This window comes from Branchiostoma floridae, chromosome 16 (assembly GCF_000003815.2).
Source record: "Branchiostoma floridae strain S238N-H82 chromosome 16, Bfl_VNyyK, whole genome shotgun sequence".
Lineage (NCBI taxonomy): Eukaryota > Metazoa > Chordata > Leptocardii > Amphioxiformes > Branchiostomatidae > Branchiostoma > Branchiostoma floridae.
In genome coordinates, this window is record NC_049994.1 from 2,559,425 (window position 1) to 2,586,798 (window position 27,374).

The 27,374-nt window shown below is 40.8% G+C and overlaps 1 protein-coding gene across 1 annotated transcript; it reads left to right on the forward strand.

Moving 5' to 3' along the window:
* Positions 1 to 723: 723 nt before the first annotated feature.
* On the forward strand, positions 724 to 18,729 carry LOC118403464 (fatty acyl-CoA reductase 1-like). Its single transcript, XM_035802180.1, has 13 exons — positions 724 to 771; positions 3,278 to 3,478; positions 4,895 to 5,070; positions 6,609 to 6,681; positions 7,091 to 7,197; positions 7,932 to 8,109; positions 9,839 to 9,957; positions 11,092 to 11,159; positions 13,211 to 13,292; positions 15,126 to 15,215; positions 15,425 to 15,554; positions 16,677 to 16,804; positions 17,261 to 18,729. The coding sequence occupies exons 1-13, from the start codon at positions 724 to 726 to the stop codon at positions 17,421 to 17,423; spliced, it is 1,563 nt and encodes a 520-aa protein (XP_035658073.1). The 3' UTR covers positions 17,424 to 18,729.
* The last annotated feature ends 8,645 nt before the right edge of the window (positions 18,730 to 27,374 follow it).

The following is a 27,374-nucleotide window of genomic DNA, read 5'->3' on the forward strand; positions in this document are numbered from 1 at the left end:
CTGTGTAAACTTACGCCATACTCAAACCTCACACATCTGCTAGCCTGTTACTCACTGTGTGACGCATTCAGCCTGTTACGTGTACAAGGTCGGCGTGGAAATCAATGTAGACATTCGAGGGGCGAGTAGGAACAGAAAGAAACAACATGCCGACTACTAGTACTACATTCGGACACCCGGAATGGAAATCAAAGTCAAACAACCAGTCTGAGAGTCATAACTTTGTACTAGTATGCTGACCCCTTCTGCAGTGTGCACTGGCTTGGGTTCTTTGTTTGCCGGTAGCAAGGAGGTATCTTAAACGACGCCTCTTTGTCTCTACTGTTGAGTGTGTGCTACTGTATGGCTCAGAAACCTGGACACTAACAGTACAGGATGAGAAGGCACTGGATGGCATGTACACCAGAATGCTAAGGAGAGCTCTAAATGTGTCTTGGGAGGACCGTGTAAGGAACATAGCACTATATGGTAACCTGCCTAGACTAAGTGATAAGATCAGGCAAAGGCGCATGCAGCTCTCTGGCCACTATGTGCGACACCCAGAACTAGTGACAAGTGAGCTGATCTTATGGGAATTGGTCCAGGGTAAAAGAAAACCTGGCAGGCAGAGAACTACCTTTATAGACACACTCAAGCGAGATTCCGGGCTCGACAGACTGAGCGGCACAGCTGAACTACGTTCACTGATGAAGGATAGGGAGGAGTGGAGAAGGAGGGTCCAGCATGCTTCCCGTGTTGGCATCTGATGATGTCCTCGACCGACCGAAGGAGGTATAATCTCCTTGGAAAATGTTGCTTCCGATGCATTTTTTGTCTGAAATGCTTATGCCTTATCTATGAAAATTCACCTAAATATGGACCTGTATAAACATTCCATTGCATCAGGATCATTTTGTGTGTGTGTGTTTGTGTGTTTATTAGTAAAAAACCTTTTAGTCAAGATCTTGATCTCACTGAAAACAAGAAAGCTAAAGCTGACCCTGTAGTATTAACAACATAGACAAACTGCATAACAAAAGACTACAAAACAAAAGACTTGTAATCATTAGACCTTTTGTTTTGTAGAAAGCGCAAATTACAGATAATTACATCTCATAGGGGTGCCAAGGACATTATTCATTAGCTCATTGGCTTGATTGACAGCAAAATTTTCTGTAGAAGGGAAATATCTATAATCTAAACTTTAAAACGTTCTGAGGACCCATAGCAAGCTCTAAGGAAAATTAGATTTGAAATAGATTGATTTGTAATGACCTGTGCTACACGAACCTGTGTTACACATTTTACTTATCATTGGGTGTGTTATGCTATAAGGCAACAAATACAGGGACACCCCCGAACTATGTCACTGGAAAAGAAAAATTATATTTTTAGTAAAACAAGAATGATATTTTCAATCTTGCTAAACAGTTCCGAAACGGAAGTAGATCAAAGTATAAACCCTAAAAAAAATCATACGTTTCTAATGCTGGGAATGGGTCCTCGGATTGCCTTTTTTTTGTGAAAAAATATACATTATATAATATATGAAATCATAAAAATATTTGATAATTGCCATCATAAAATTATCATTTTTATAACCATAACACTCTATTTTACCTTTCTGTCAAGTTTGAACCATTTTGTATCATTTATGGCTGAGTTATGGCAGTTTTCAGACAAGGTCTTGAAAATCACTGTACAGACCCTCTGGGCAACCTTACGGCTGCTGAGCAGTTTACCATGACAGAGACGTGTGTAGCTCTTGTACCGGGGTTTTGAAATCACAGTGTAGAACTACTCCTGCTGCTTTGATTTGCATGACTTATAGTAACTCAATGTTCTTCTGTGACGTGGCGGACCAGGCAACCTTTTTGCAGATCCCAAAATGGCCAATCCCAAAACATCATCCCACTCCAATGGGTATTTTTTTTTTTTCAAAATTGGTGTCACACCATCCTCATGACATAGCAAAATCCAACAGTTTCAATTAATTAATGTATTCCCAAAGTAAAAATAAAGTAATGTGGGCACATGACATACACACCTTCATAACAAATTTCAGGTCATTTGCTTTTGATACAAGGGCACAATAGCCAAAAATATATGTTTGTAGTCAAAAAAGGACAACGATTAAAAAAAAAGATTATTGAAATGATATATGTAAAAAATGTTGATAGTTCCCTTCGGCATATGTCCCACACACCTGTGTAGCACATTTCAGGTTGAAATACAAGGGCACAGGGGCCAACAATCTATATTTTTGGTCAAAAATGACCCAAAAACCTACATACAATGACTTTAAGGCCTCTCTCAAAAGAAGTGAACACAAATACTTAGGGTATTTGCTATTTCTACCTTTATGTCAAATTCTTTTGCCCAAAAATGAAAAGGTTCAAGCCATTTGAAGATTTTGCAGGAGACGAAGAAAAATGAAAAGAGATGCGACGAAAAAAAAGAATACATATCAATCAATGCATGGATTGAAATATAAAAACGGACTTTTTGTGAAATACAAAAAGATTTAGTCTCACGTCGGTATTACTCCGAGTGGATTCACAAAGCATCACTTCCAAAATGTAAATGGGCCCCCAAAATCGTGTGCTTATGTAGATGATGAATTCCCTTTTATCGCCCCATCTCATATAAAAAGGATTTGAGAAGAAGCTTAATATGTATTTCCGACAGGATCGGGTAGGAAAGTTGCAGGAATCAAGCGAGTGCCGGACGTCTGCATTTGTTTATCCTGTGTAATGCGGTCAGCGGCTAAATGCTTAAGTCAGCAGAGCGCCTCGTTGCTGATAGTAAATAAGTGCAGTTATAGATGCCATAAAAATCGCTTCACCGGTGGGATTAAGTGGGATTTTATTGATTACTAAACGATTGCTTATCTCCAGAAAAATGTTTCTTAGTTGCATTTGTGCCCATAAAAGCTGCGCTTTTATCTATTGTATCAAATGAGAAGGCATTATTATATTGGTATGGTGAAATATATTGTATTCGTAATGTTTCTTCTTCTGTCTTCTTCTTCTCCTGTCAAATCTTCACAACACGTTATCTCCGTCGTTCCTAAACCGAATGACTTGAAATTTGACCTCAAGGTCGTTGACCCCATTTGGAGACTTTCTAAGAAGCAGACCTGTATGTCATTATTAATTAATTAAATAGTTAACCAATCGCTTAGCCCGAATTGATATCCCGAGGAGGATTTGGCAGTCAATCAGGTATTCCAACTTAGATATACTAAACCTTCATTAATCATTTATGCCAAAGTTTCTGTTCTGTTTCCAAATTTTAGACAATCAAAATGACATCTGCTATCGCCGACTTTTACAAGGACAAGAATGTCTTTGTTACCGGTGCAACGGGCTTCCTCGGGAAGGTCCTTGTTGAGAAGCTGCTACGTTCCTGCCCGGAAGTGAAAGGAATTTATTTGTTGATCAGGCCAAGAGGACCCCAGACTGTCCAAGAGAGGTTGAACAAGATGGTAGAGTGTAAGGTAGGTTGGGTATTAAGCTAAGGACACAACCCATCGTACGTTTTTTTTGTCCATACGTTTTTTTAGCCATGTTTTTCTGAAAAAGAGGGGAAGGAATGGCAAGAGCATGGAGGGAGTTAACCTCTCAACGCGCGCACTCGCACGGTTGCGCATTGTTTAAGTATGTGCTCCGCAACTCGATAGCAGAGAAAGTTCCACAAGCACTTAGAGTTCTACGGCGTGTCTTTGTGCTCCCAAATCCGTTGGATTCCGTACGATTTCGTACGGAGGCGGTGCGTACCACATACGGATCCCCAAAGTTGGCTTACGTTTTTGGCACGTAGACAGGTAGTTGCAAGTACGGTGGGTTGTGCCCTTAGCTTTAGCAGAGTTGTGCCCATCTAGATCTGTGGTTGTAAATTTGTTGAATGTTAAGATACTGTTAATCTTGAAACGTGGTTGTGATAGTACAGTCAAACCTTCTCAAGACGATCATCCGAGGGACCGTACAAAAAAGTTAACGCTCCAAATGACCAAAACACGTGCATCCGCTGCTATCTTTATTTTGAATATAACATCGTATGGCAGTCAAAATCCAACGCATACTGGCTGCATTTTTTTAGGGACAAAATAATGCTAGTTATCAACGGAAATCTCCTCAAGCTTGACGATGATGCGGTCGTTATGGGTGGGGATTTGGTCCTCTGCGGTCCCGATTTTGGGCGGTCGGGGTCGCTTTGGCCAGGTGGTCGTCTTAAAAAGGTCAGTTAATGCTTTCATCAAGTGGGAAAATTTTCGTACCGAAAAAAAAAACCGTTCGTAATGACCAGGTGGTCGCTTGGGCTTGAGTGTTGTACAAAGAACTTTGATATCCAGTGGCTTTACGCTGCAAAATTCGTGACACCACGACTATGGCAATGCAGGACTAACGTACTGAAAAATCGTTTCAAACGGAGTTTAGACCTTTTTCCTACGACAAAATAATACCACTGCAAACGAATATACAGTGGTATCAACTTGTTTGCTTATGGTTTCTTTTGTGTATTCATTTTGCACTGTACAGATTGTATGATATTCTACGTAGAAAAGTAAAGAAGCAATAAGACGTCCCCAGCGATTAGTTAGAAGCATGTATTAACATAGCTTGTTTCCACAGAGCTGAAGAGCCCATATCACTCTTAAAACAAGAAAAAATGACATAATTGTATTGCAAAAAATATTTGCCTAATTCGCATTAGTTGTAGTAGTATGTGATTTACACATTGTAGACGTGTTTGATATTTGTGTGTGCAAGGAGATTGAAACAGTTTTTTCAAACCTCCTTGGCGTATATTGTTTACAACTGTTCACTGTCACTTGTATATCTCCTGTGTTTATACCATGTACTTGCAATTAGCCCTCAGGCATGTACTTGCAACTAAACTTCTTTGTTTACAGCTATTTGACAAAGTTCGTCATGAACAGCCAACCTTCCACTGCAAGCTGCACGCCATCCCCGGAGAAATGTGTGAACCCGACTTAGGCATCAGCCAATCAGATCAAGGCATGCTGGTGTCAAAGATCCACATCCTTTTCCACGCTGCAGCGACAGTTAATTTTAATGCCCCCCTGAAGTAAGTTGAATTCACCCTGTTCCATCCTGTGTGTACTGCAGTGTACTCAATCAAACAGACATTCATGCTCTGTAATAGCTACTGTAATCCGCACTGTGTACTCTTCAAGGGGTTTTCTAGAAAGAAGATTACAGGTGGTACATGGGAGCAGAGTGTGGATTTTTGTTATTGTTATTGGTTATTGGGTGGGCTGACTACTCTCTCTTCGCAGCCAGGGCAAGGAGCTTAAAATATGCTGGGCTAAATCGAAGTCTCTGGAGCGGCTGTCTTTAGGCGCTACTCAGGTGACCTCAATTCGACAGTAATTGCCCCAGGTGTGGCCATGAGACTGTAGGTTTGGAACCACTCACCCCGGGAAGGACCCCTACTCGTCTCGATAAGTGTGGTGGGATCTTTAACGTGCTTGAGGTGTGGCTCTCTTCAAACAAGGGACCTCAATTTTACGTCCTATCCGAGGGACGGCCCTGACCGAAGCTAGGTACTCATTTTCACCTGAGTGAAGTGAGGAAGGCCGTGTAAAGTGCCATTCCCAAGGGCAAAAGATCGGTGACACATCAGCGGTTTCGAACCCGTTACCTCTGGGGTATGGGTCAAACACCTTACCGATGACGCCACACGATCCAAAACTGTAGAATCCTAAGTAAGATTGAGTGCAAGGATTCTTGGGAAAATTACTATCATGTCACAGTTCAAGATAAAATATTCTCCTCAGAGAATCTGCCCCTCCTTCATTAAAGCATGAGTGCAGGACCCCATTTTTCGAAAAATCCCTCTTTCGTAAAAGCCCTGTCCATACAGCCAGTTCCGTAGTGGCCGAAGTATATTATTCCTACTTGGGAAAGGTCCTGCGCAAAATATACAAGCAGTTACATTTAGATTTTGTATATTTTACCATCTTTTCTTTCATACAGTTATACTGTAAATAAGTCTGTACGTATTTAGGATCAAAGGGGATTATTTGTAGGTGCTATTAGGGCCTTCACATTGAAACCGAATTATCAGGATCAAGCAGAACCAGTAGTATATGCAAAATTCGTGCAACATTCGGACCTTATATCCTTTCACACGAGAAGGAATGAGCCAAAATGCCGTCAGAATGAAAATTATGTTCTATTCCTAGGAATTCGCGGTGTATTCTAGAAATTCTCACTGCATACCATATATCCTTTTGGCCACATTCTGGCAAGAATCGAGGTTGCTTACCGTTTCGGTTCTCCATCGGATGAGATAAGAACGTTTCGAATAATCTTAGAATACCGTAGAATGCGGCCATACTGCAGTTAGAATAATTAAAATACACTTGGAATACACTTCAAATGCCGTTCGATATTTCTTCACTTCGAATGCTCATCGAAAGTTTTTCGGACTAGCCAAAAGAACGGGCACACATATCTGGAATGCAACGACAATTTCTAGAATACACTTCGAATTCCCAGGAATTTTCATTCTGACAGCATTCCGGCTCATTCTTGCTTCCCTTCCGTTTGAAGGGGCCTTTTATGTTACAAGTGAGTTATACCATTGGAAAACCCTTTCAGAGCCTCCATGCAGCTGAATGTTGTGGGGACACGATATGTCATCGCCTTGTGCCACGACCTCAAACACCTTCAGGTTAGAACAGTTTCACCTTTATCCGTGGGGTAACCTATGTCCGTTGTATTTATAAACAGGGTATTTAGAGATATCAAGACTAGTCGAGAGAAGGTGAATTTATTGAAAAGGCCGCATTTTAAAACCAGCGTCCGTCAACTTGGTACTCCAAAATACCACATTTTCAAATACAACGGATATAGGTTAATCAACGGATAAAGATGAAGTAGCGTTATATTGCAGCTGATGTCACTTTAATCTAGATAATCTAGATCTATTCAATCTCTAACTATGGTTCAAGCAGAATGAATATCCTACTGTAATTCTGAATCCTTTATTATGGGATTTAAGTCTACCCGTTTAATTTAGTAGCATATATTGTCAATATCATTGTCAAGAATTGAAGTAGGCGTATTCTTTGTACCTACAGGCTTTTGTGCATGTTTCAACTGCCTATGCCAACTGTGACAGGAGTTACATTGAAGAGGTTATCTACCCTTCCCCTGTGCAGCCTCTCAAGCTGATTGATACTCTGGAGTAAGTGAAGAGACTGCATATGAAGAATTTTCAAACCATGTCTAAATCTTCATATATTAAGGTTCATAAAACACAAACGAGATAGTACTTACATTCAACGTTTCGGTGTCTGTCAGACACCATCATCAGGGTTAGAATGGCAGGATCCGATGTAGGTGGCGCTGCAGCATCGAGAATGCCGGCCCAAACGTGGCTCAGCTTATTTCCCCCCTCTGTTCATGGCTGGAGCTGACTTTCTTATCCAGACTAGGTAGCTCCTTTATCCAGCGTGTTAGTCTTTTTCCTCTCTGTCGGTGACTCTAGCCCCCTGCCAGTCTATTACACAATTGTTTCTGTTGATGTGGTAAGTGACCGCTGAGCCACGGTTGGAACGGAGTTCTCGCTGCTGCAGCGCGTTAGCGCCACCTACATCGGCTATAAATAGCATCAAGAATCAGATCCAGCCATTCTAACACCGATGATGGTGTCTGACAGACACCAAAACGTTGGACGTAAGTACTATCTCGATAGACCAAGTTTGAAAGTAGAGGCCTGATAAAAATGACTTTCAACTCTCCTCTACTACTCTCTTCTTTTTTCTTGTACCTGTAAGCCATAAAACAAGTGACACCTGCCGATATAATCTGTTCATTTTTAATTCGGTCCAACATCCGGTCCACTGATTTTTCAGGTCATTTTTTTTACCAGCCCAACCCAACCATATTTCACACAATGTCGTCGTTATGTTTCTGCAGATGGATGGATAACACCATGGTGACAAAGTTGACTCCAGACTTGATAGGCAAAAGACCTAACACCTACACCTTCACCAAGGCATGTACGGAGTACCTACTGACACAGGAGGCGGCTGACTTGCCGCTGTCCATCGTCAGGCCTTCTATCATCGGTGGCTCCTGGCGAGAGCCTCTGGTGGTAAGTATACCAAAATAAGGAGAGGGGTTGGTTCCTGGCATCTGTATATGCTATCAGAGGGGAGTGAAAATCTGTGAAAATATCTTCAGTAGGTGATATTGGATATTATCATATAACCAGGCGCCGCGGACCAATCAGCAGGCCCAGTTCCACGTTGGTTATGACGCCGTAACACTGGCCAAGCCAGAATCTATGTCTATCTCTGGCCAGACCGGTGTTTATTTGCATCGACCCCGACACTGGTGCCGGTGTCGATTCATTCTGACCAATCAGGAGGAGCGATACACACAAGAAAGTAAGGGATATGCAGGCATTGGTCAATCAAAAGGAGCAAAACATATGCCAGAGCAGAGGGAATAAGTCTGTTAACATTAATAATGAGTTTTGTTTTGTTGTTTCGAATATTTTCTTTGGAAATTCTCGTTTCAAAATGCAATCTGTAATCTCCTTCCCAACGTATGTACCAAAGAACAAACGTGAATTTTCAAAAAATCGACAAAGGAATTCACAAGTATAGTACCAAGGGATTTATGCGTTATACAAAATTTGCAAGTTTTGGCTATATAATAAAAACGTTAATGAAACGCCTGTTCCTCGGTGTACATGGTATCATAACGCCAGGTCCTTTGCTATAATCACCGAATATAACCACCTTGTTCGCGAATTATGATACCATATACACCTTGGGGCAGGTCATTAACCCTTAATTACGTATATAAAGCAAAATAGATGAGAAAGTCGACAATAAATGCAGCACCACAACATCAGAATGATCGAAAATTTGCCAACTGTTCTTATTCATTTTTTTGCTATATTTCAAAGATACATAGTACAGCACAACAGAAACAGGCATACAAAGGAAAGACTTTCGGTACAGAAATGTAAAGACAAAAATCTAAATAAAATTACAAAACAGTTTGCAAAATAATTTACAATGTCGTAGTGTAATGATCCCCACTTTCCAAAATGCTTTTAACTTTATGACACTTCTGAGCTATAATAAGGTCTAATTTTTAATACCTCCTAACAAAATCAAAAATTTGGCATCTCTACTTTATGTATATCTTAGCATGTAATATAACAGTACGCCAAAAAGCAGTTACCCAAGCAACTGGATATGATTTCGGATAGAATCCACTATCCTTCGTCAGCGACACTGAAGTGATCTGGAAAAAAACGATCTTTATACCCTAACTATTGGACATCTAAGATTGTCTTCATTCATAGTTAGGGTACAAATGATCAGTTTTTTTTCAAGATCACTTCAGTGTCACTGACGAAGGCTTGTGGATACTATTCAAACGTCTGACCGTTTCCAAAAGTTGCTTGAGTAACTGCGTTTTGGCATATCTTATTACCTGGATGTCTAATCTTCATGGCCGTAATATAGGAGTATGTAATGAACTTTTCTTATTCTTTGACAGGGCTGGTGTGACAACTTCAGTGGACCTGTTCAACTTTCTGTTGCAGTGAGTACTACATATTTTTGGTGTCTGATTTTCATACCCCATGTTTTATGTTCAACAACAGAAACACAGGACGGTGATAACTGGTCAGCTATACAAGACTCTTTTGCTATAAACAAGTAAGCTTTGGCCTATGGTATCAAATGCATTTTGTGAATTTTTCCACCAATAACTATCTTAAAATGAGTTAAAACTAGCTGAAGGGACTAAAGATGCATGAAGACGATAAATAAAATCTTAACCTTTCTTTCAACGGTCTGTAGGTTGGAACGGGCTTGCTGCGATTTATGCGGGGAAAGAACAGTGCATATGCCGATATCGTACCGGTAGATATGACTGCCAACCTGATCATTGCTGCTGCCTGGGACACGGCTGTCTCAAGGTTAGGTCCTGACTGCCTGCATGTACATCAATAGACAAGATAAAACATCATCATAATAAAAGTGTCACAGCGGCAGAGCGTTCGGCTCAGGACCGAGAGGTCTTGAGTTCGAATCCTGCCGTGTCACCGATCTTGTGTTCTTCGGAAAAGCACGGCTTTCCTCCCTTTACTCAGGTTAAAATGAGTATCTAGCTTCAGCTTGGGCCGTCCCTCGTCCCTTGTTCCACCTGCCACAAACTACATAGATTACAGGTATTTAAGTCATATGGAAACACTACAAATATAGATTTTCTTCATTTGATATGCAAATTAAGTGTCAGGTTGCATGGTTTACACTTCATGATGTACATATCTGTCCAAGCTACCTACATACCAGGTATCATGCAAATTTGTAATTCCATTGTTCAGTTATTTATCTTCCTAGGAAGATTTTGACAAAAAACGCCCCTGCAGTTCCCTGTCAGGTGACCCAAACATAGACCTCGTATCCCGTTTGTCACAAGTTATCTGTTGCCAGAAAATCAAGACCATAACACACCCAATTCAAAAGATATTAATTTTTTTTTCAAACCTGCCCAAGTGACCACCTGGCCATTACGACCGCGTTTTCTCGGTCCCGAAACTTTTTCCCATGACGTAAGCACTATGCGACCTCTTCACGACGACCTCCTGCCAACGCGACTGTGACCGCCAAAACTTGGGACCAAATCCTTGCCCATGACGACCGCGTTATTTTCAAATCTTGAGGTGTCATAGATTTTCAATGATAACTAGCGCGATTTTGTGCCGAATTCGGCAAGTTTGCGTCGGACTTTGACTACCAATACGATGTTATGTTCAAAATAAAGATGGCGGCGGATGCACAAGCGTATGCTTACTATTTGCCATTAACCACAACGGAAACCATCTAAACTATACATCGGGCATGTTGTGAGTCAATACTCTTCTAACTGACCACCTGATCAAATGGGCTGCTTTTGCCCGGGTGGTCGTCTTTGGCAGGTTTGTATCTACAGTTCTCTGAAATTGTAGTGAATATGAAAATAAAGTTACATGACTTTTTGTCTGTTTGATCTGAAGAAAGCTTAGTAGTGATGGGCCCTAACATGATAATTTGTTGTTCCTGTTATTCAGGGCAGAGACCATCCCTGTGTACAACGTGACATCAGGAGGTGTTAACCCGTTGAAATGGGGAGAGTTCAGTAAGTACTGTCGAGTGAAGTGTTAATAGCGCCTTCACACTGAAATCGAATCAGCAGAAATCAAGCGGAACCAGCTAGTCGGAAAAAAGTATTGGCAAAACTCGTGCCACATTCGGGGCCATTCGGGTGGGAATTCCAAAAGGACCTTATATCCCCTTCACACGAGAAGGAATTAGCCAAAATGCCGTCAGAATGAATATTCTTTTCTAATCCAGTAAATTCGTAGTGTATTCTAGACATTCTCACTGCATTCCAGCTATTCTTTCGGTCACATTCTGGCAGGATTCGAGGTGGCTTGCCGTTTTGGTTCTCCATCAAATGAGATCAGAATGTTTCGAATAATGTTGGAATGTCATAGAATGTGGTCAGACTTAAGTTAGAATAGTTGAAATACACTTAGAATCCACTACGAATGTCATTCGATATTTCTCCACTTCGAATGCACCTAGACAGCAAAAACGGGTACAAATAGCTGAAATGCAATAAGAATTGCTGGAACACACCTCGAATTGCCAGGAATTGCCAGAAATAGAAAATAATGTGAAGGGGGCTTAAAGTAAACGGGCTGGTATTCTGAAAATGATTAAATTTTTAGTGGTTTATTAAATCAAATCTCATTGCAGCCGAAAATGCTGAATTGAGAGGTTCAAAATTTCATACACTACAGGTATACAAAAGCAATAAACTTTATACAATGTAAGAAAACATGATCAAAATCTGTTAAAAGTTACAGATGTAAAACAAGCTGGATCTTAGAGAACATTCGAGCTACGGACAGTTAAGAGCTATGAACACAGTTGTATACGAGTCAGCTTCACGCTAGAGCATATTTAGGAAGTACTAGTATATAGATTCGTACAACTTCAGAGCCCTAGACATAAATGACAGCTCGTGTCTTCGCCTTCGTGAAGTCATGATTTGTGTGTCACGGCGGAGACCATAGCCACTGCGTGACTTGCGAGATAAGAAACTGTTCAAGGGATTGGTTTCATCAATCAAGACAATCTGATAAGTGCGTAAGATAGCTTCATCACTTTTGGACGACGACGTCGGCAGGTTTAAATTTGCAGGAAGAGGACTAAAGTCTATAAATTCAATGCACATGTAAGCTACATTTTTTATTGAATTTAGTATTTATCATTATTCATAATAGCATCATCAATGAGAAATCAATAGAAGCTGCAATGCATCGTAATATGATTCTACAGGTGTAGGTCCGTGTGCAGGTAGCAACATGGTTGTTTGTACCATGATCATTCTGCACACTAATGCTTTATACTTTGTGGCAATGCATTAGCAGTCTTATATGGTAGAGCATTCTCTTTGGCATCGTGGTAATCATTATTTGAATCACCTGGCTACCGTTTTGGCAGGAGATAGGATTGTTTGTCAATGTACATTGTAATAGGGCCTTCACACTGACACCGAATAAGTAGGAATCCAGCAGAACCAGCCGGAATGAAGAATTTGCAAAAATCGTGCCATGCACAGTTAGTGCCACATTCGGATGGGAATTCCAAATGGACTTAATATCCCCTTCACACGAGAATAAATTAGCCAGAACGCCGTCAGAATGAAAAGTCCTTTCTATTCCTGAGAATTCGTGTGTATTCTAGAAATTCTCACTGCATTCCAGATATTCTTTTGACCATTTTCGGACATGATTCGAAGTGGCTTGCCGTTTCAAATCTCCATCGAATGAGATAAGAATGTTTCAAATCATAATGGAATGCCGTAGAATGCGGTCATACTGCAGTTGAAATAGTTAGAATACACTTAGAATCCACTTTGAATGCCATTCGATATTCTTCCATTCGAATTCACGTGTTTCAACATGTCAAAAACTGTTGGGCCAGCCAAAAGAACGGGCACAAATAGCTGGAATGCAGTGAGAATTTCTGTAACACACTACGAATTGCCGGGAATTGCCAGGAATAGAAAATAATTTTCATTCCGACGGCGTTCCGGCTGATACTTGCTCTCGTGTGAAGGGGGCTTAAGCCAACAAAAATGACATAAGAAGAAACAGCAGTGTGTTATCTTCCAAACAGGCGCCATGCTGGGAACTTACTTCAACAAGCACCCACTTGACAAGCTCTTCCGGACACCCAACATTACATTCATCAATAACAGGTCAGCCTGATTGTTTTTTGTTTGTTTGTTCGCACAAAATTTATGAATCAATACAGAAAATAGAATACATAAAACGTTATAGGTGCAGAAAGAGGGGAAAACCGTAATCGGCTTAATATAATATACTAACCCCTCCTCCTCTATACTAAGCAATACAAATAGTAGTCAATAATTAACAAAAAAGTAACACATTGGATATGGTGATAATACAAATTAAAAGAATAATAAAAAAATAGCAGTAAAGTAATTTGAGATACAACAATAACTGAGACTACTGTAAGGGGCTAGGGTGGTTTATGAGATGGGATTTCAGGGCTCTTTTAAATATAAGAAAAGAAGAAGTATTGTGTATATTTGGCTGAATGCTGTTCCATATTGTGACACATCTGTATTTTATTTGTAGTTTTTTTTTACAATAACAGGAAGACCATCCTTAAAAGTATCGTTTAATAACAAATGCTAATTTGCAAAATCATGCTCGAAGGCTAATTGTACAAGGACTAAGAGAAGTAGATAGTGTGATACATAAAACTAGTGTCGAATCAACTATATGGTACAATGTATACTATTATCGGGCTTGACTTCTTCTTTGAAGGCAGTGGTTAATGAACTGCCCCACGTTCTGTATGATGGTGGAATTTTGTGCTTTTAGTAGAAATACAGTCTTTTGGTGATCTCTTAGGTGGTAAAAGCTTGGTGAGATTGTGGTGACTGTTTGAAATAATGTGTTTCTGTCGGTTAACATGCATTGGCATAATACCGGTAGTAAGACTTATACCGGTAGATTAAAGATACTGGAACTTAAAGAGATCTACACATGCAACAATAGTTATTTCTGAGCTGTGCACACTTCAGACATCTAGGTGTCCAATACACCATTTACAAAGCATCGATAACAATGCATTCGAAGACAACAAGGCCAAAAGTTTTCAGTATACTTTTTTTTTAAATTCCGGGGTAGGCAGCTCGTCGTGGGACGAACACACTGTCACATTCATTGCCAAATTTATATAGATCATAATTACACATGCTCACGGCACAAGACGGGCATGATTCAACAACAATCCTGAATTTCTGTTGGTGACATACAACTCATGTAAAAGTGTGAAGAACCGTTGCATAATAGCCCGGATCTACGACTGAATGGGCAAAATTGAACGTACGCAGCCATTTTCTCGCCATTTTTATATCTACGCTAGCAGTGAAGTGTTACGTCATAGCGGTTGTGACGGACAGAAGTTAAATGAAAATTCTTGACAGTATACATCCGTTTTCTCATGACATTTTGTATGCTCATGCAGGTTTATGTTTTATGCATTTACTGACAGAAAAGGAAGGAACATTAGAGGATGTATAAATGTACATAGCGGCAGTTAATTGTGCCGTGTTTCTTCCTACCGGTATCTTGTACCCCCTCCCAACCACGCGCCCGTTCGCCGTGTAATTCCGCGGCGTGTTACAATTACAATATTACGCTTTTAGCAGGACAAGAGTGGCAGAAAAGTTACACAGAAGAAGTGGCAAGGGTAACCTATAACAGCAACATGTAACTGGAGAAAATGATGCGTTGACAATTTGTCAAATCAGTATGGCTAGAGAAATCGTCGTAAACGTACCGGTATTATGATAATAGATGTTACATAGTGGGTACACTGACTGAGAAAATGTGCTTCATTTTCCACTGCATTTATTGATCAAAATGTACACAATCTCTCGTTTAATGACAGAACCTTTGCCAGCCAGTAGCATCCTCAGGAGTAGTCATGATACTCAAGAGTACCATTTTTTTTCTATCAAAGTATTGTCTTTTATAACCTGAAATATTTTCTCTAGTTTCATGTACCAGTTCTGGCAAATCGTCAGCCACAAGGGCCCGGCTTTCCTGTATGACATCTGGCTCAGCATGATCGGACAGAAACCCAAGTTAGTATCTTTTGTTTGTCTTCAATATGGTATCTCACTTGCGTCACGCTTGCGTCACTGCGGGGTTAGTTCACTGCGTCACTGTTGTGTTACTTACTATGATGTTCGTTTTTATGATTGAGATATTGTATAATACGTAAATGTATGACTTATACTTTCTCTACATGACTCTACAGAAGCCACAATCCAATTGTGTCGCTTTGTTGCAGGGTTTGGAAGATGTATGAAAAGGTAGAGAGGGCCCTTTCGAAATTTGAGTACTTCACATCTCACCATTGGGAGTGGAGCCATGACAACACTGATGCACTTATGGCCAAGATGGGGACGGAAGACAAGAAGGTACCTCAACTTGAAATTTGATCTGTGTTGGTAGAAGTCATTCTTGAACTAGTTGAACTGTAAAATCCAACACAAAAATTGGACTCACCCAAATGTTTGCTAGAACCAGACTTTTTTCCTAGAAGGATTAAAGAAGCCATCTACATCAGAGCTTTACAACCATCATTGAGTAGAGACGGTGGGCGCCATAGACTTCCTGCAACCTATGATACACTGCTCACTAAGTCACGTGTTCTATCTGCATAACTAGACGTCATGGCAGCAGTGGATTGTTCATTCCTTGGTGCTGTTCAGTCGAAAACGTGCAGTTGGGTGAGTCCGATTATTGTGTTGGATTTTGCAGTTCTATTAGTTCAAGAAAGAAGGTACCTCACTTTACCTCACCTGTTCCAGTCCTGAAACAATTACTGTAGGATCGGTAGATAGGGATTATATTTTATTCTATTTTTTTTTTACCTTGGCCAAGGCGTAATTACTCCACTGATATAAATGCAGTCTAACAAAGTAAAACTGAAAGGCGTAAGGACTAGGGGTGGTACGGTGTACCGGGACAAAACCAGTTTTTCTTATTGTACCGGAAAAATCGGTAGACCGGATGTTGGAATTAGTGGAAAATGAGCAGAATAGGATCAGACATTCACATTTTTCGGGGTTACAGGTCGAAGTAAAGTAAAGTCTATAGTCATTTCTACCAAGTTTTGCAGTCAATTTCACAGAGGCAGATTACTTTTTAGAATTTTAAAACGCTAGTAGGGGTCGGATACTCCATAAAACAGATTTCTTTGTAGCAAAATGTTTATTTCCTTCCCGGGCCCCTGGTTGATTTTAAGTCCGACTGAAAATCAACCGGGGGCCTACCCGAGCCCCAAACTAGCCCAGCAGCACACGGACCCGCCTGAAAGTGCAAAAAATCAGCCCCTAACCTACCCGGCCGGGTCCCTTTATGGAAATGTGAAGTTAGCGCAACTACGGACAGTATTGTACCATTCGTTTCCGAGCTACCAGTTGAAATGAAAGCTTAAGGCGGAGAAACGTACCATAATTGATACAGACATCATCCCAGCAATTGAATCCAGGTGGCCTATCTGTTAGTGTACTGATGATACTTCTAACACTTTGCAGATCTTCAATTTTGACTACCGAGGCCTCCACTGGCCAACGTATATGGAGAACTATGTCTTAGGCATGAAGAAGTATGTACTGAAGGAGGACATGGACCATCTCCCAATGACGAAGGCACGTCTGAATAGGTAAGCTGTACACACCAAACGTCCATCGAATTCGATCAAATTTAAGCCATTTTGTTTAAGATCTATTTTTTTGGCCGAAACCAGGGATTTCTCTCTATTTCCCTTTCTACATTGTTGTTTTTGCCAATTCTAACATTTGCAGGTGTTCGTGATCTACGTGTAACCGACCCTTCTCCTCCGGAGCTTGTATGTTTAAATGTATTTTGTAAGAAATGTAGAGTCCTTGTTTACATGTCAACCTAGACATGAACATTTCTAAATACTCTGGATCTAGTATGCAAAGCAAATTATAACTATCCCTCTTCATAGTTTTACAACCTTGTTAAAGCACTGGACGCAATGAGAGTATTATGTGTTAGTCTTGTTCAGGTTAATGTTTCAGCTATCATTTCTATTTTCTAGACATTGATAAGAAGAAAGTCTCTTTTCTTAACCATGATATTGAATTATCCACAGGCTCCGTAACATCCCAAGGTGCTTCAACACCATTCTGATTGTTGTGGTCTGGCGTGTGTTGATCGCGCGGACGAAGATTGCCCGTAACATCTGGCACCTGGTCGTCAGCCTCTGCTTCAAGTTCCTCCAGTACTTACGCATCTCCAGCAAAAGGGGTCATTAGGAAGTTCAAAAAGTTATATGCACTACTAGTTGCAGATGACGCTAACTTGTCTTCATCACATTCTGACCTTGATATATATTAGTCAGTAAAATGAATAGAGAATTAGACAAAGTAAACAAATAGTTCTAAGTGAACAAATTATCCTTAGAGGGAAGGAAAAAAAAACAAAGAAACAACAAATACAACAAAAAAATGTTAGGATACATGTAGCTATTAATAACAAACCTATCAATCAAGTTACGCACACATGTTTGTTAGGTGTTACCATTGATGGAAAACTTACCTGGAAAAACATATTGATCTTATTTGAAAACAATCTATAAAAACACAGGTATTGTCAGAAAAATCGCAATTCTACTATCTTCCAAAATGTATGATATCATACTATAGTTTGCTATATCACCACTGGGCTGAAAGGCATCGGGTGTAGCCATATCTGAACAGGGATATGTATGCATTTGTGACAAATGCTAGCGGATGCAAACAGATTCGAGTGGGATCTGTAAAATATCCGAAAGTTGGATTTTTGGGATCCGGAATGAAAAGAATCAAACATATCCCAAAACGGGATTTTCCGCGGATGCTAAGCAGCATCTTTAAGAATATTGCCGTACTTTTGGAATATCCGGATCCTAAAGAATTCCAATGTAGGATTTTCCACGAATGCTAATAGTTTTGTTTTTGTAGGGATATTGACGTATAATTGGAGTAATCTGGATGCTAATGAATCCCAATATAGGATTATCTGCGGATGCTAAATCGTCTGTCAATGAATATATCCGCATATTTGAATTAGTTCTAATTATCCTAAATAATTCCAACATGGCGTTTTCCGCGAATATACTAGTATACTTTTTTTAAAATATCTATTCGCATATTGAGAATGGTTAGATCCTAAAGAATACAAAACGGGATTTTTTGCTAATACAAGAACGCTTTAATGAATTCTCCGTACATTTGACAAATCACAATATCATGTGTGTCAAAATAATTACATTCTCGTGTATAAAGATTGAAGCAACAAGATGTTATCTGGTTAAGTTAAGGTAAAGTTGAATCCTTTAACCGCCATTACCACATGACGTATTATACTTCCAAATGGAATAAATATGGGGTAAATATGAATACAATTTAATTCTTATATATGTAAATCTGGCATAGGAGTCTGTGGCTAATCTTGCTTCAATGAGTATCTGTTTCCTTTAAAAATCAAAGTCTTCGCGATGTCCAACTCCAAGAAATTTTCACATCGGGCTACAGGATACGAATAGTTATAGTAAATAGAGCTGGTAATTCAACATACAACTAACATGACTTATAGTATCAGTACGGTCAGCTTCTCACAAAAGCAGAAAGGCTCCTCTCTAATACAGACTGCTTCACTTGTCTTCAGCCTAGTTACGCCCTGATTGTGTGCCCTTCCTGTAGACCAGTTTTCTGGCAGCTGTTAACACAGTCAGAGAATATCGGTCCGCCTTCTGAAAAAGAGAAAGGCTAATTCCATAAAATGTTGAGGTAGCTAAAGGTAGAGCATCCTTGTTTGAAAGAGTTTTATAGAGAAATGAGTGCTCCGTCACTGAATGAATCAATTACGATGTATATGACAAATGTTAATTGGTTTGTTAGACAGCAGGAACCATTGAAATGCATCTGATTGTGTTATCGCCATTATCACAGCCACATTCCACATTACCCTACCAAAAAGCGCCTCGGGAGGGCGCGGCGGCAACGATCCAGTGATCCAAGACAATAATTAGTGACAGGGTGCTATCTGCATCTCCGGCTGGACGTCGCGCATAAACAAACACGTAAACACTGTTGGGACAGAATGTTTCTTTGCGAATAAATACCAGGCTTGAAACATACATATGTGCACACAAATAAGGTTTTCATGACGATTCAAATTTGTCCCAAATAAGTCAACAGTTAGTCAGCAAGTATCATGCTTGTGACTAATGAGTTTTGTAAATGTAAGGCTCCGTTATGTCGTTTTCTGGTAAGATCCTGTTCAGCCCAAGCAAAAGTGCCTACTACTAGCCAACAAGGAAGAACAACACACTCAAAAGCGTGTATTGTTTGCAAACAATCATTGTACAAAACATACCTCACCATGAGATCCGTAGGACAGTGATGTAAAATGGCCCCAGACGCTTAAATACAAAAAACAGGGCTGGCTGTTTCAGTCCTTCGCCGTCCCGTCTGCGACTGCCACTTGAGTTTGGTCACCGACTCAACATCACCCTATTACAGGAGCTCTTACACTTTAACGTTTCAAAACTAAAATTTTGAGGCACAAAAAGATGACGGTCCTCACGGACAACGCTAACTATCTTTGCATTGTTTTTATAAAACTGACTATGTGCAGTCTGATTGGTCAGAGAGACAACGATTGGATTACCCACAATACACTTCTCCAGTGCACAGATGCAAAACTATACAGAGTCGCATATTTAAGATATCCCAAGTTTACCGACAATGCACTGCTCCGGTGGAATCCCCTGCTCCACCCGAGCAGTGCATTGTTGGTAATATTTTTATGCACGAAATCCTTACGAATTCGAGTATCCTGGTATCTAGCGTAACTTGGATTGTCTCACTTGTATTTACGTTACAAACTGTGGTATCAAAGATATTACCACTCTAAAAAAAATAATATTTTGCGCAAAAACAAGAGTGCTAGCCACGCCTACGTAAAAAGTAAGTATCCTTGCGGATGCTGTGTTAGCATCCGTCAAGTACGTAAGCACACGAATTCCGTGTTTGCATCCACAGCAAGTTACGGATACCAACAAATGCGTTACGGATGTGTATGGGATCCGTGACATTTGGTAATCTTGGTGATCCGTTAGCATTCGTCAGGGTGTTGCAAATTCGTATACGTCTGCATCTGAACAGTTTTTGCTGATAAACAAGAATCCTGACCACGTATGCTTTCGTTTACGTTAAAAGTAAAGTATCCAAACGAATGCAATGTTTAAATCCGTCAGTGACTTATGGATAACAACGAATGCGTTACGTATGTGTATAGGGTCCGTGATTTCGGAAGTATCCATACGGATGCAGTGTTAGCATCCGTCACGAAGAACGTAAGTATACGGGTTCCGTTTTTGTATCCGCCGCGAGTTACGGATCCACTACGAATGCGAAGCGGATGTAAGTAGGATCCGTCATTTTTTGGGATCCGTGATTGTTTGGGGGATCCGTCAGCATTTGTCAGCATACGTCAGCCTCCGTCAGGTGTTGCAAATATGGATCCGTCAGCATCCGTCTACATATTAGGTCCGTTCGCCAGTCTTCACACACTAAGGACTGTCAACACAGAATGTACGGCTATAGGTCTAGTCCTCACATACTACGGACTGTCTGCACGTAATGTACGACTATAGGCCCAGTCCACACACACTTTAAGGACTGTCAGCACAGAATGTACGGCTATAGGCCCAGCCCACACACACTGAGGACTGTCAGCACAGAATGTACGGCTATAGGCCCAGTCCTCACACACTAAGGACAGCTGTCAGCACAGAATGTACGGCTATAGGTCCAGTCCTCACATACTAAGGACTGTCTGCACGTAATGTACGGCTATAGGTCCAGTCCTCACATACTAAGGACTGTCAGCACAGAATGTACGGCTGTAGGCCCAGCCCACACACACTAAGGACTGTCAGCACAGAATGTACGGCTGTAGGCCCAGCCCACACACACTAAGGACTGTCAGCACAGAATGTACGGCTATAGGCCCAGCCCACACACACTAAGGATTGTCAGCACAGAATGTACGGCTATAGGCCCAGCCCACACACACTAAGGACTGTCAGCACAGAATGTACGGCTGTAGGCCCAGTCCACACACACTAAGGACTGTCAGCACAGAATGTACGGCTGTAGGCCCAGCCCACACACACTAAGGACTGTCAGCACAGAATGTACGGCTGTAGGCCCAGCCCACACACACTAAGGACTGTCAGCACAGAATGTACGGCTATAGGCCCAGCCCACACACACTAAGGATTGTCAGCACAGAATGTACGGCTATAGGCCCAGCCCACACACACTAAGGACTGTCAGCACAGAATGTACGGCTGTAGGCCCAGTCCACACACACTAAGGACTGTCAGCACAGAATGTACGGCTGTAGGCCCAGCCCACACACACTAAGGACTGTCAGCACAGAATGTACGGCTATAGGCCCAGCCCACACACACTAAGGACTGTCAGCACAGAATGTACGGCTATAGGTCCAGTCCTCACACACTAGGGACTGTCAGCACAGAATGTACGGCTATAGGCCCAGCCTCACACACTAAGGACTGTCAGCACAGAATATACGGCTATAGGCCCAGTCCTTACACATTAAGGACTGTCATTACAAAATGTACGGCTATAGGCCCAGTCCTCACACACTAAGGACTGTCAGCAAAGAATGTACGGCTAAAGGCCCAGTCCTCACACATTAAGGATGGTCAAAAGAGGTTAGTAGGACCTGTTTGAGACAAAAGTAATTTATTAATTTTATTAAGATTCTATAATGTAATTTCAGCACTTGTTTGTTATATTACTAAGAGTGCCCATGGACACCTCGATGACTGTTAAATATCTAGGTAATATGATACGCGAAGTATCTGCTATTGCTATTTGGAATGCCTGTGGATCCTTTTTTTCATATAAAACTCAGAAAGGCTAGTGGTGCTTTATGCACACCAATATTGATTTAACGATCAGTTGAAAAATATTTCCTTTTTTATTAAAATATTTAGCAAGAAAAATGTATCAAACAAAATAGACGTTCGTTCTGGTTTATCATCCATTGTTTCTTCCAAATTCATGCATGAAAATCCTGTACCAAAATGCTGTAGAGGGAAATGCCCTTATGGATAGTTTCATCAGGTTGTTACATCGCCAAATGAAGAGACTCTTTTTACACAACAGCTTTATTTCCACCAACGTTTCGGTGACCTTCTTTTACCTTCCTCTGGGCAATTCTGACTGGTTTACTTTGTACTGCAGCAATAAGTGTCACTACGTACAATGTTGTCATAAATGTATATATGAAGATACGTTGCGTTTGTGACCGCAACTGTAAGCAGTGACACTTATTGCTACGGTACAATGTGAACCAGTCAGAATTGCCATGAGGAAGGTGGCAGACGGTCACGAAACGTCGGTGACAAAACTGTGGTTGTGTAAGATGAGTCTCTTTACTCTGTAAGGGTAAAGTATTATATCAAATAAAGCATTACATGGTATCATAAGAAACACTTTGTGCCCTGGATCTCATTTAATTGACTAACACAAAGTTGATATGAATTGACAATAAATACAACGGGTAGTTTGCCTCAAGGCGTCACATACCAGTTTTGCACAGTAAGTTTAATTCGTGTAAGACTGCAAGGTTTGATCCACTCACACGTTTGGATGGACTACCTGACTTGTTGAACTGCCTATCTGTACTATTTTTAGTCCCCCTACTATATACTGTATTCATGTAAACCATAAGCGCTGAATGTTAAAATCCTGTAGCTTGTTCGGATGTCCGTCTTCGCCATTTCCACTAGTCACAACACAAGTGCCCCGTAAAACATGGGAAACGCCAAGGAAAATAAATTGTTTGCAGAAAAGGCATGATAATTGAGTTTAGCGGATTAGTACATGTGTTTACATGTATAAAATACGTAAAGGGGTGGCTCAATGCAGCAGGGTCCTGCCCAGTTAAGTTTAGTTTTGCCCCTCTCTGTTCCCAGCAAACTAAGATAATTTCTACCCTCCTACTCCCGCAAAGTCACTCTGCTTTGTACGTCACAACAGACTCGGCATAGACGCTTTGCAATAGTAGACATCATATACAGGATGACATGTAGGCAATCTTTACATGTAACATACAAATGCTTGTCTGGGTAGGAGCGACAACAAAGATTCTACAACAGTACCAGCTTTGCAAATGGAGACGACGCTTATGTACAGACATCGTCAGAGCTGAGAGAAGATTTTACAACTTTCTCCCTCCGTGAATAGTTTCATCAGGTTGGTATTGAATAAAGAGACTCTTTTTACACAACCATTGCTTTAGTCACACCGACGTTACGGTGACCGTCTGTCACCTTCTTCAGGGCAATTCTGACTGCTTCACATTGTACTACAGGACAGGTGTCGCTGCTCACAGTTCAGATGCGGTCACAAAACGTAAAGTATTTACACATGTACAGACAGATTTATGCAAAATATATACAATTCGGTCACAAACGCAAAGGTGACAGACGGTCACCGAAACGTCGGTGTGAATAAAGCAAACAACTTCCCGCCAAGAAACGTCACAGGGCAAAGGTCAGGAGACCTCACTGCCAACATGTCAAAGGTTAAATGCTAGCACCGAACAAGCAATGCCCTACAAAAATAACTGTTGGAGCTGGATTCCAGTGCTCTTACAGTATCAAGATCGAAATTGCCAGTTTCCACTGTTTTCCCTATGAAGGCTTGTTTGGACCAAAATCTATGAAATATTAGTTTGAAAATTATGGATAACGTAATCATAATCATCATTGTCATTCTCTAAAAGACGCTCTCCAATTGGTCGAATTCTGGTCAATTAAAGTTCATTCGAGCACCCACGTGCCACCCGTGACGTCAGCTTCAGACAATCAACACGCCCACGTTAGCAAGACTAATCAAACATTGTTTTCCCCACTCCGTTGCATCACAGCCACTCCGCGCTCGTATGTGAGAGACATCACTGCAACGGGAAGACAGGGTAGTACAGCCCTTATATCTATTAATCACTTCCTTGCCCAGAACCGGGCAACTGTAGATATTCTGTCCAGCTTAAAGGTAAGTTTAGGGAATCGTGAGGTAAGTACCTTTCCGTATTTTCAAATCACCAGTGAGAGCAGCTAAAAATTGCGAAAACATATTCGAATAAAGGTTAAAGCTCTATTTGCAAAATGAACAGCAACATTACTTCCAGATAACTTCCCAAACTGATGAAACATTTCATAAGATCAAGCCCTTGACAGGTCACGATCATTAGAAATATCACTTTACGCGAAATTCTCACTAAAATGGTGTAGGGTATGTTGCCGCCCAACCTTTGTAACCAGGCGTCTTCTATTGTATCAGATACACTAATTTCATTTCTTTAGTTTTGCTCATTTTTCTTGAGTTGAATAATATGAAAAATACCTGTTTTTGCGATTCAGTACATGAACTAACCTCAAATGATCATATAGTGGCCACACCAGTCAATGATATTTTTGTATCCCTAACTTTTTAGCTTTCCTATCCACGAATGGATGAATCAATCGATACACTTTGAATCTAACATTTACTGCTAGAAATCTCAACAAGCCTGGAATGTTGACTTTGGTTCCTGGCAGATACCTGTTTTCTCTTTACCAGCCAACTCCTATATTATCCTGCAAAAAAAAAGACCAAGAAATTACTTTGATACGACCTAGACTTATTATCTGGTTCAAACGGTGCCGTGAAAATTTAACGCGAAGCAAAACGTGTAAACAACCGCCATGTTTGGTGTTAATATTGGAACAGTCAGCATAACCATATCATATAAAGACTGCTATAAAGGTTTTGTGACGCACTCCATTTCGGCACAGCTATTGAAACACGTATACTGGCTCTCTCTCTCTCTCTCTTAAAAATGTCAATATAGTTTTGATTTTCTGTATGTTTTGATTTGGTTTCATCATCCATCATCATCCTTTATTGATTTCAACATAGCAGTCATAATAGCAGCCTGAATAGCGTTGAAATTTACAACATAAAAACTGTATATATACAATAAGAAACAATATACTAAAGTAGTAAACAATATCTCCGACGTTAAGTAGCCATTGTTACTATCTACGTGTCTACAGTCTTGTTGTACAGCTTGATGGCTGTGTGCAAGAAAGAGTTCTGAAGTCTTTGAGTTCTAGCTGGGGGGATGGAGAAAGTGTTTTTGTTTCTCAGTGACCGTCCCGTGGCAGTTGATCTGGAAGGTGGAACCATGTCGTGTAGGGGATGGTCAACATCCAACATTTGTCTGAAAAGTTTGACAGCTGCATCCTCGCGTCGCGACTGGAGGGTGGGTAGGTTGGGCACATCGCGCCTGCCCGCTCGGCTGATGATCCGTAGAGCTCGCTGTTGGATTCTCTGCATTACGCGTTCCTGTTCCTTGCTACAGCCTACAAGGAGGACATTACCGTACTCAAGGACTGGGCGCACGAGGGACACGTAGATAGTCACTAGGTCGGCGACACTGGTCCGTTGTTTTGCAAGTAGTCTCAAGAAGTGCAGTCTACGGGAGGCTTTAGTAACCATGGAGGTTACTTGTTCTTGCAGGGTGAGAGTTTTGTCCAAGATGAAGCCCAGACATTTTGCGGACGCGACCCACGGAACGCACACACCCCCAAGGGTTAACCTTGGTGGGCTGGGAACGGATCTGCAGACACAGATTTGTAGCAGTTGGCTCTTCTTCCCGTTTAGCAACATGTTGTTGGTGTCAGCCCACGAGTCGAGATGAGATGTCTCTTCCTCAAGTGATTTGTCTTCGATGCTTGAGGTACTGACAGAGTTCTGGACATTCCGACATCGTCCGCATAGCCCACATTCATAGTGTCAAGATGTACTTTTGTCCTTGAGCTCATAAAGAGCAGGAAAAGGTACGGGGACAGCACACCACCTTGTGGGACACCAGATGTCGGCTCCTGCAAGGTACTGGCCACGCCATTGACTACTACCCTCTGACGCCGACCGCTGAGGTAGCTGTTGATCCAAGACACCATGCGTGGATTAGCCTGGATATCGATCACACGCTGTAGTAGTATGGCATGATCGACTCGATCGAAGGCTTTAGACATGTCTTGGTTTGGAGTGATTAATTTCAAATAGTTTGTAATTGTATGCTGATATTGATTTCTCTGTATGGTAAGTACGAGTACTAGTAAAGATTAGTTGTTTTTGTAGAGTGTTTATGCAAAGAATGTTTCATTTGTACAGATTGGTTGATTTTCCATAGTTTGTATGCTTATATAGCGTTTTATTGTGTTTGCATAGTTTCATTTGGTAACGATTGGTTGTTTTTGTATATTTTGACGACATTTCTGTTCCATTTCTCGGTCAACGATAATATTGTTTCTTTACACTTATTTCTATATTCTGTCATATCTACATAGTTACCTTTTTGGTTGTTTTAGTTTTAAGATCATAATTGTTTTAGTTTTAAGATCATTATTATCATAATTTGATTTTAAAAGTCAGTTGTTATTATCATTTTATTCATTACCTTTTGGAATTTTTTTTTTCATTTAAGAGGCGTTTATAGCTGTTTAACATGAGTTAAGTATTAATCAATGAATTGTCATGAAGTTGTGCATGATGTTAGGACTTGCCCTATGAAATAAATGCTTAAAATGTATTCACTAGCAAACCTGGCATATATGAGAGTAAAAATGTGCATTCGCTGAAAATGACAAGTCATACGGGCACAGTAGCAACAGTTAGGCAAACAATTGAAACAGTATAACAAATGTAAAGAAAACATAATTAAGTTTGTTGAAGAGATTAATGAGTCACATGTGACCACGGTTAATAGAATTTTCATCTAACAGTGACTTCTAACACCGTTACGGTATAAACACGTGACTCAAAAGTTTCGATAGCTATCAGTCCATCTTGTTCACGGATAATTTTAATCATAGAGTTTAAAGTTTAACAGAGGAGCTGTTTGTTTTATTTAGGTAAAGAAAAACACAATGGGAAGAAAGCTGCGACACCTGCTGATGTTTCTTCTCATCATCCTGAAGGAGCCCAACATGCCAGAAGCTGGCTGCAGCTGCGCACCGTCATCACGCCGCTGCGACTGCACCAACCTGGGCCTCACCAGCATCCCTCAGAACCTCCCAACATCCATCTACTTGTTAGATTTGTCATATAACCACATAAAAACGATTCTACCTG

Excerpts from the sequence above, each read along its gene's own strand:
- LOC118403464 (XM_035802180.1), top strand. The coding sequence starts at position 724 with ATGCTTCCCGTGTTGGCATCTGATGATGTCCTCGACCGACCGAAGGAG. Across the intron at positions 7,198-7,931 it reads AAGCTGATTGATACTCTGGA|ATGGATGGATAACACCATGG; the intron begins GTAAGTGAAGAG and ends ATGTTTCTGCAG. Across the intron at positions 16,805-17,260 it reads ACGAAGGCACGTCTGAATAG|GCTCCGTAACATCCCAAGGT; the intron begins GTAAGCTGTACA and ends AATTATCCACAG.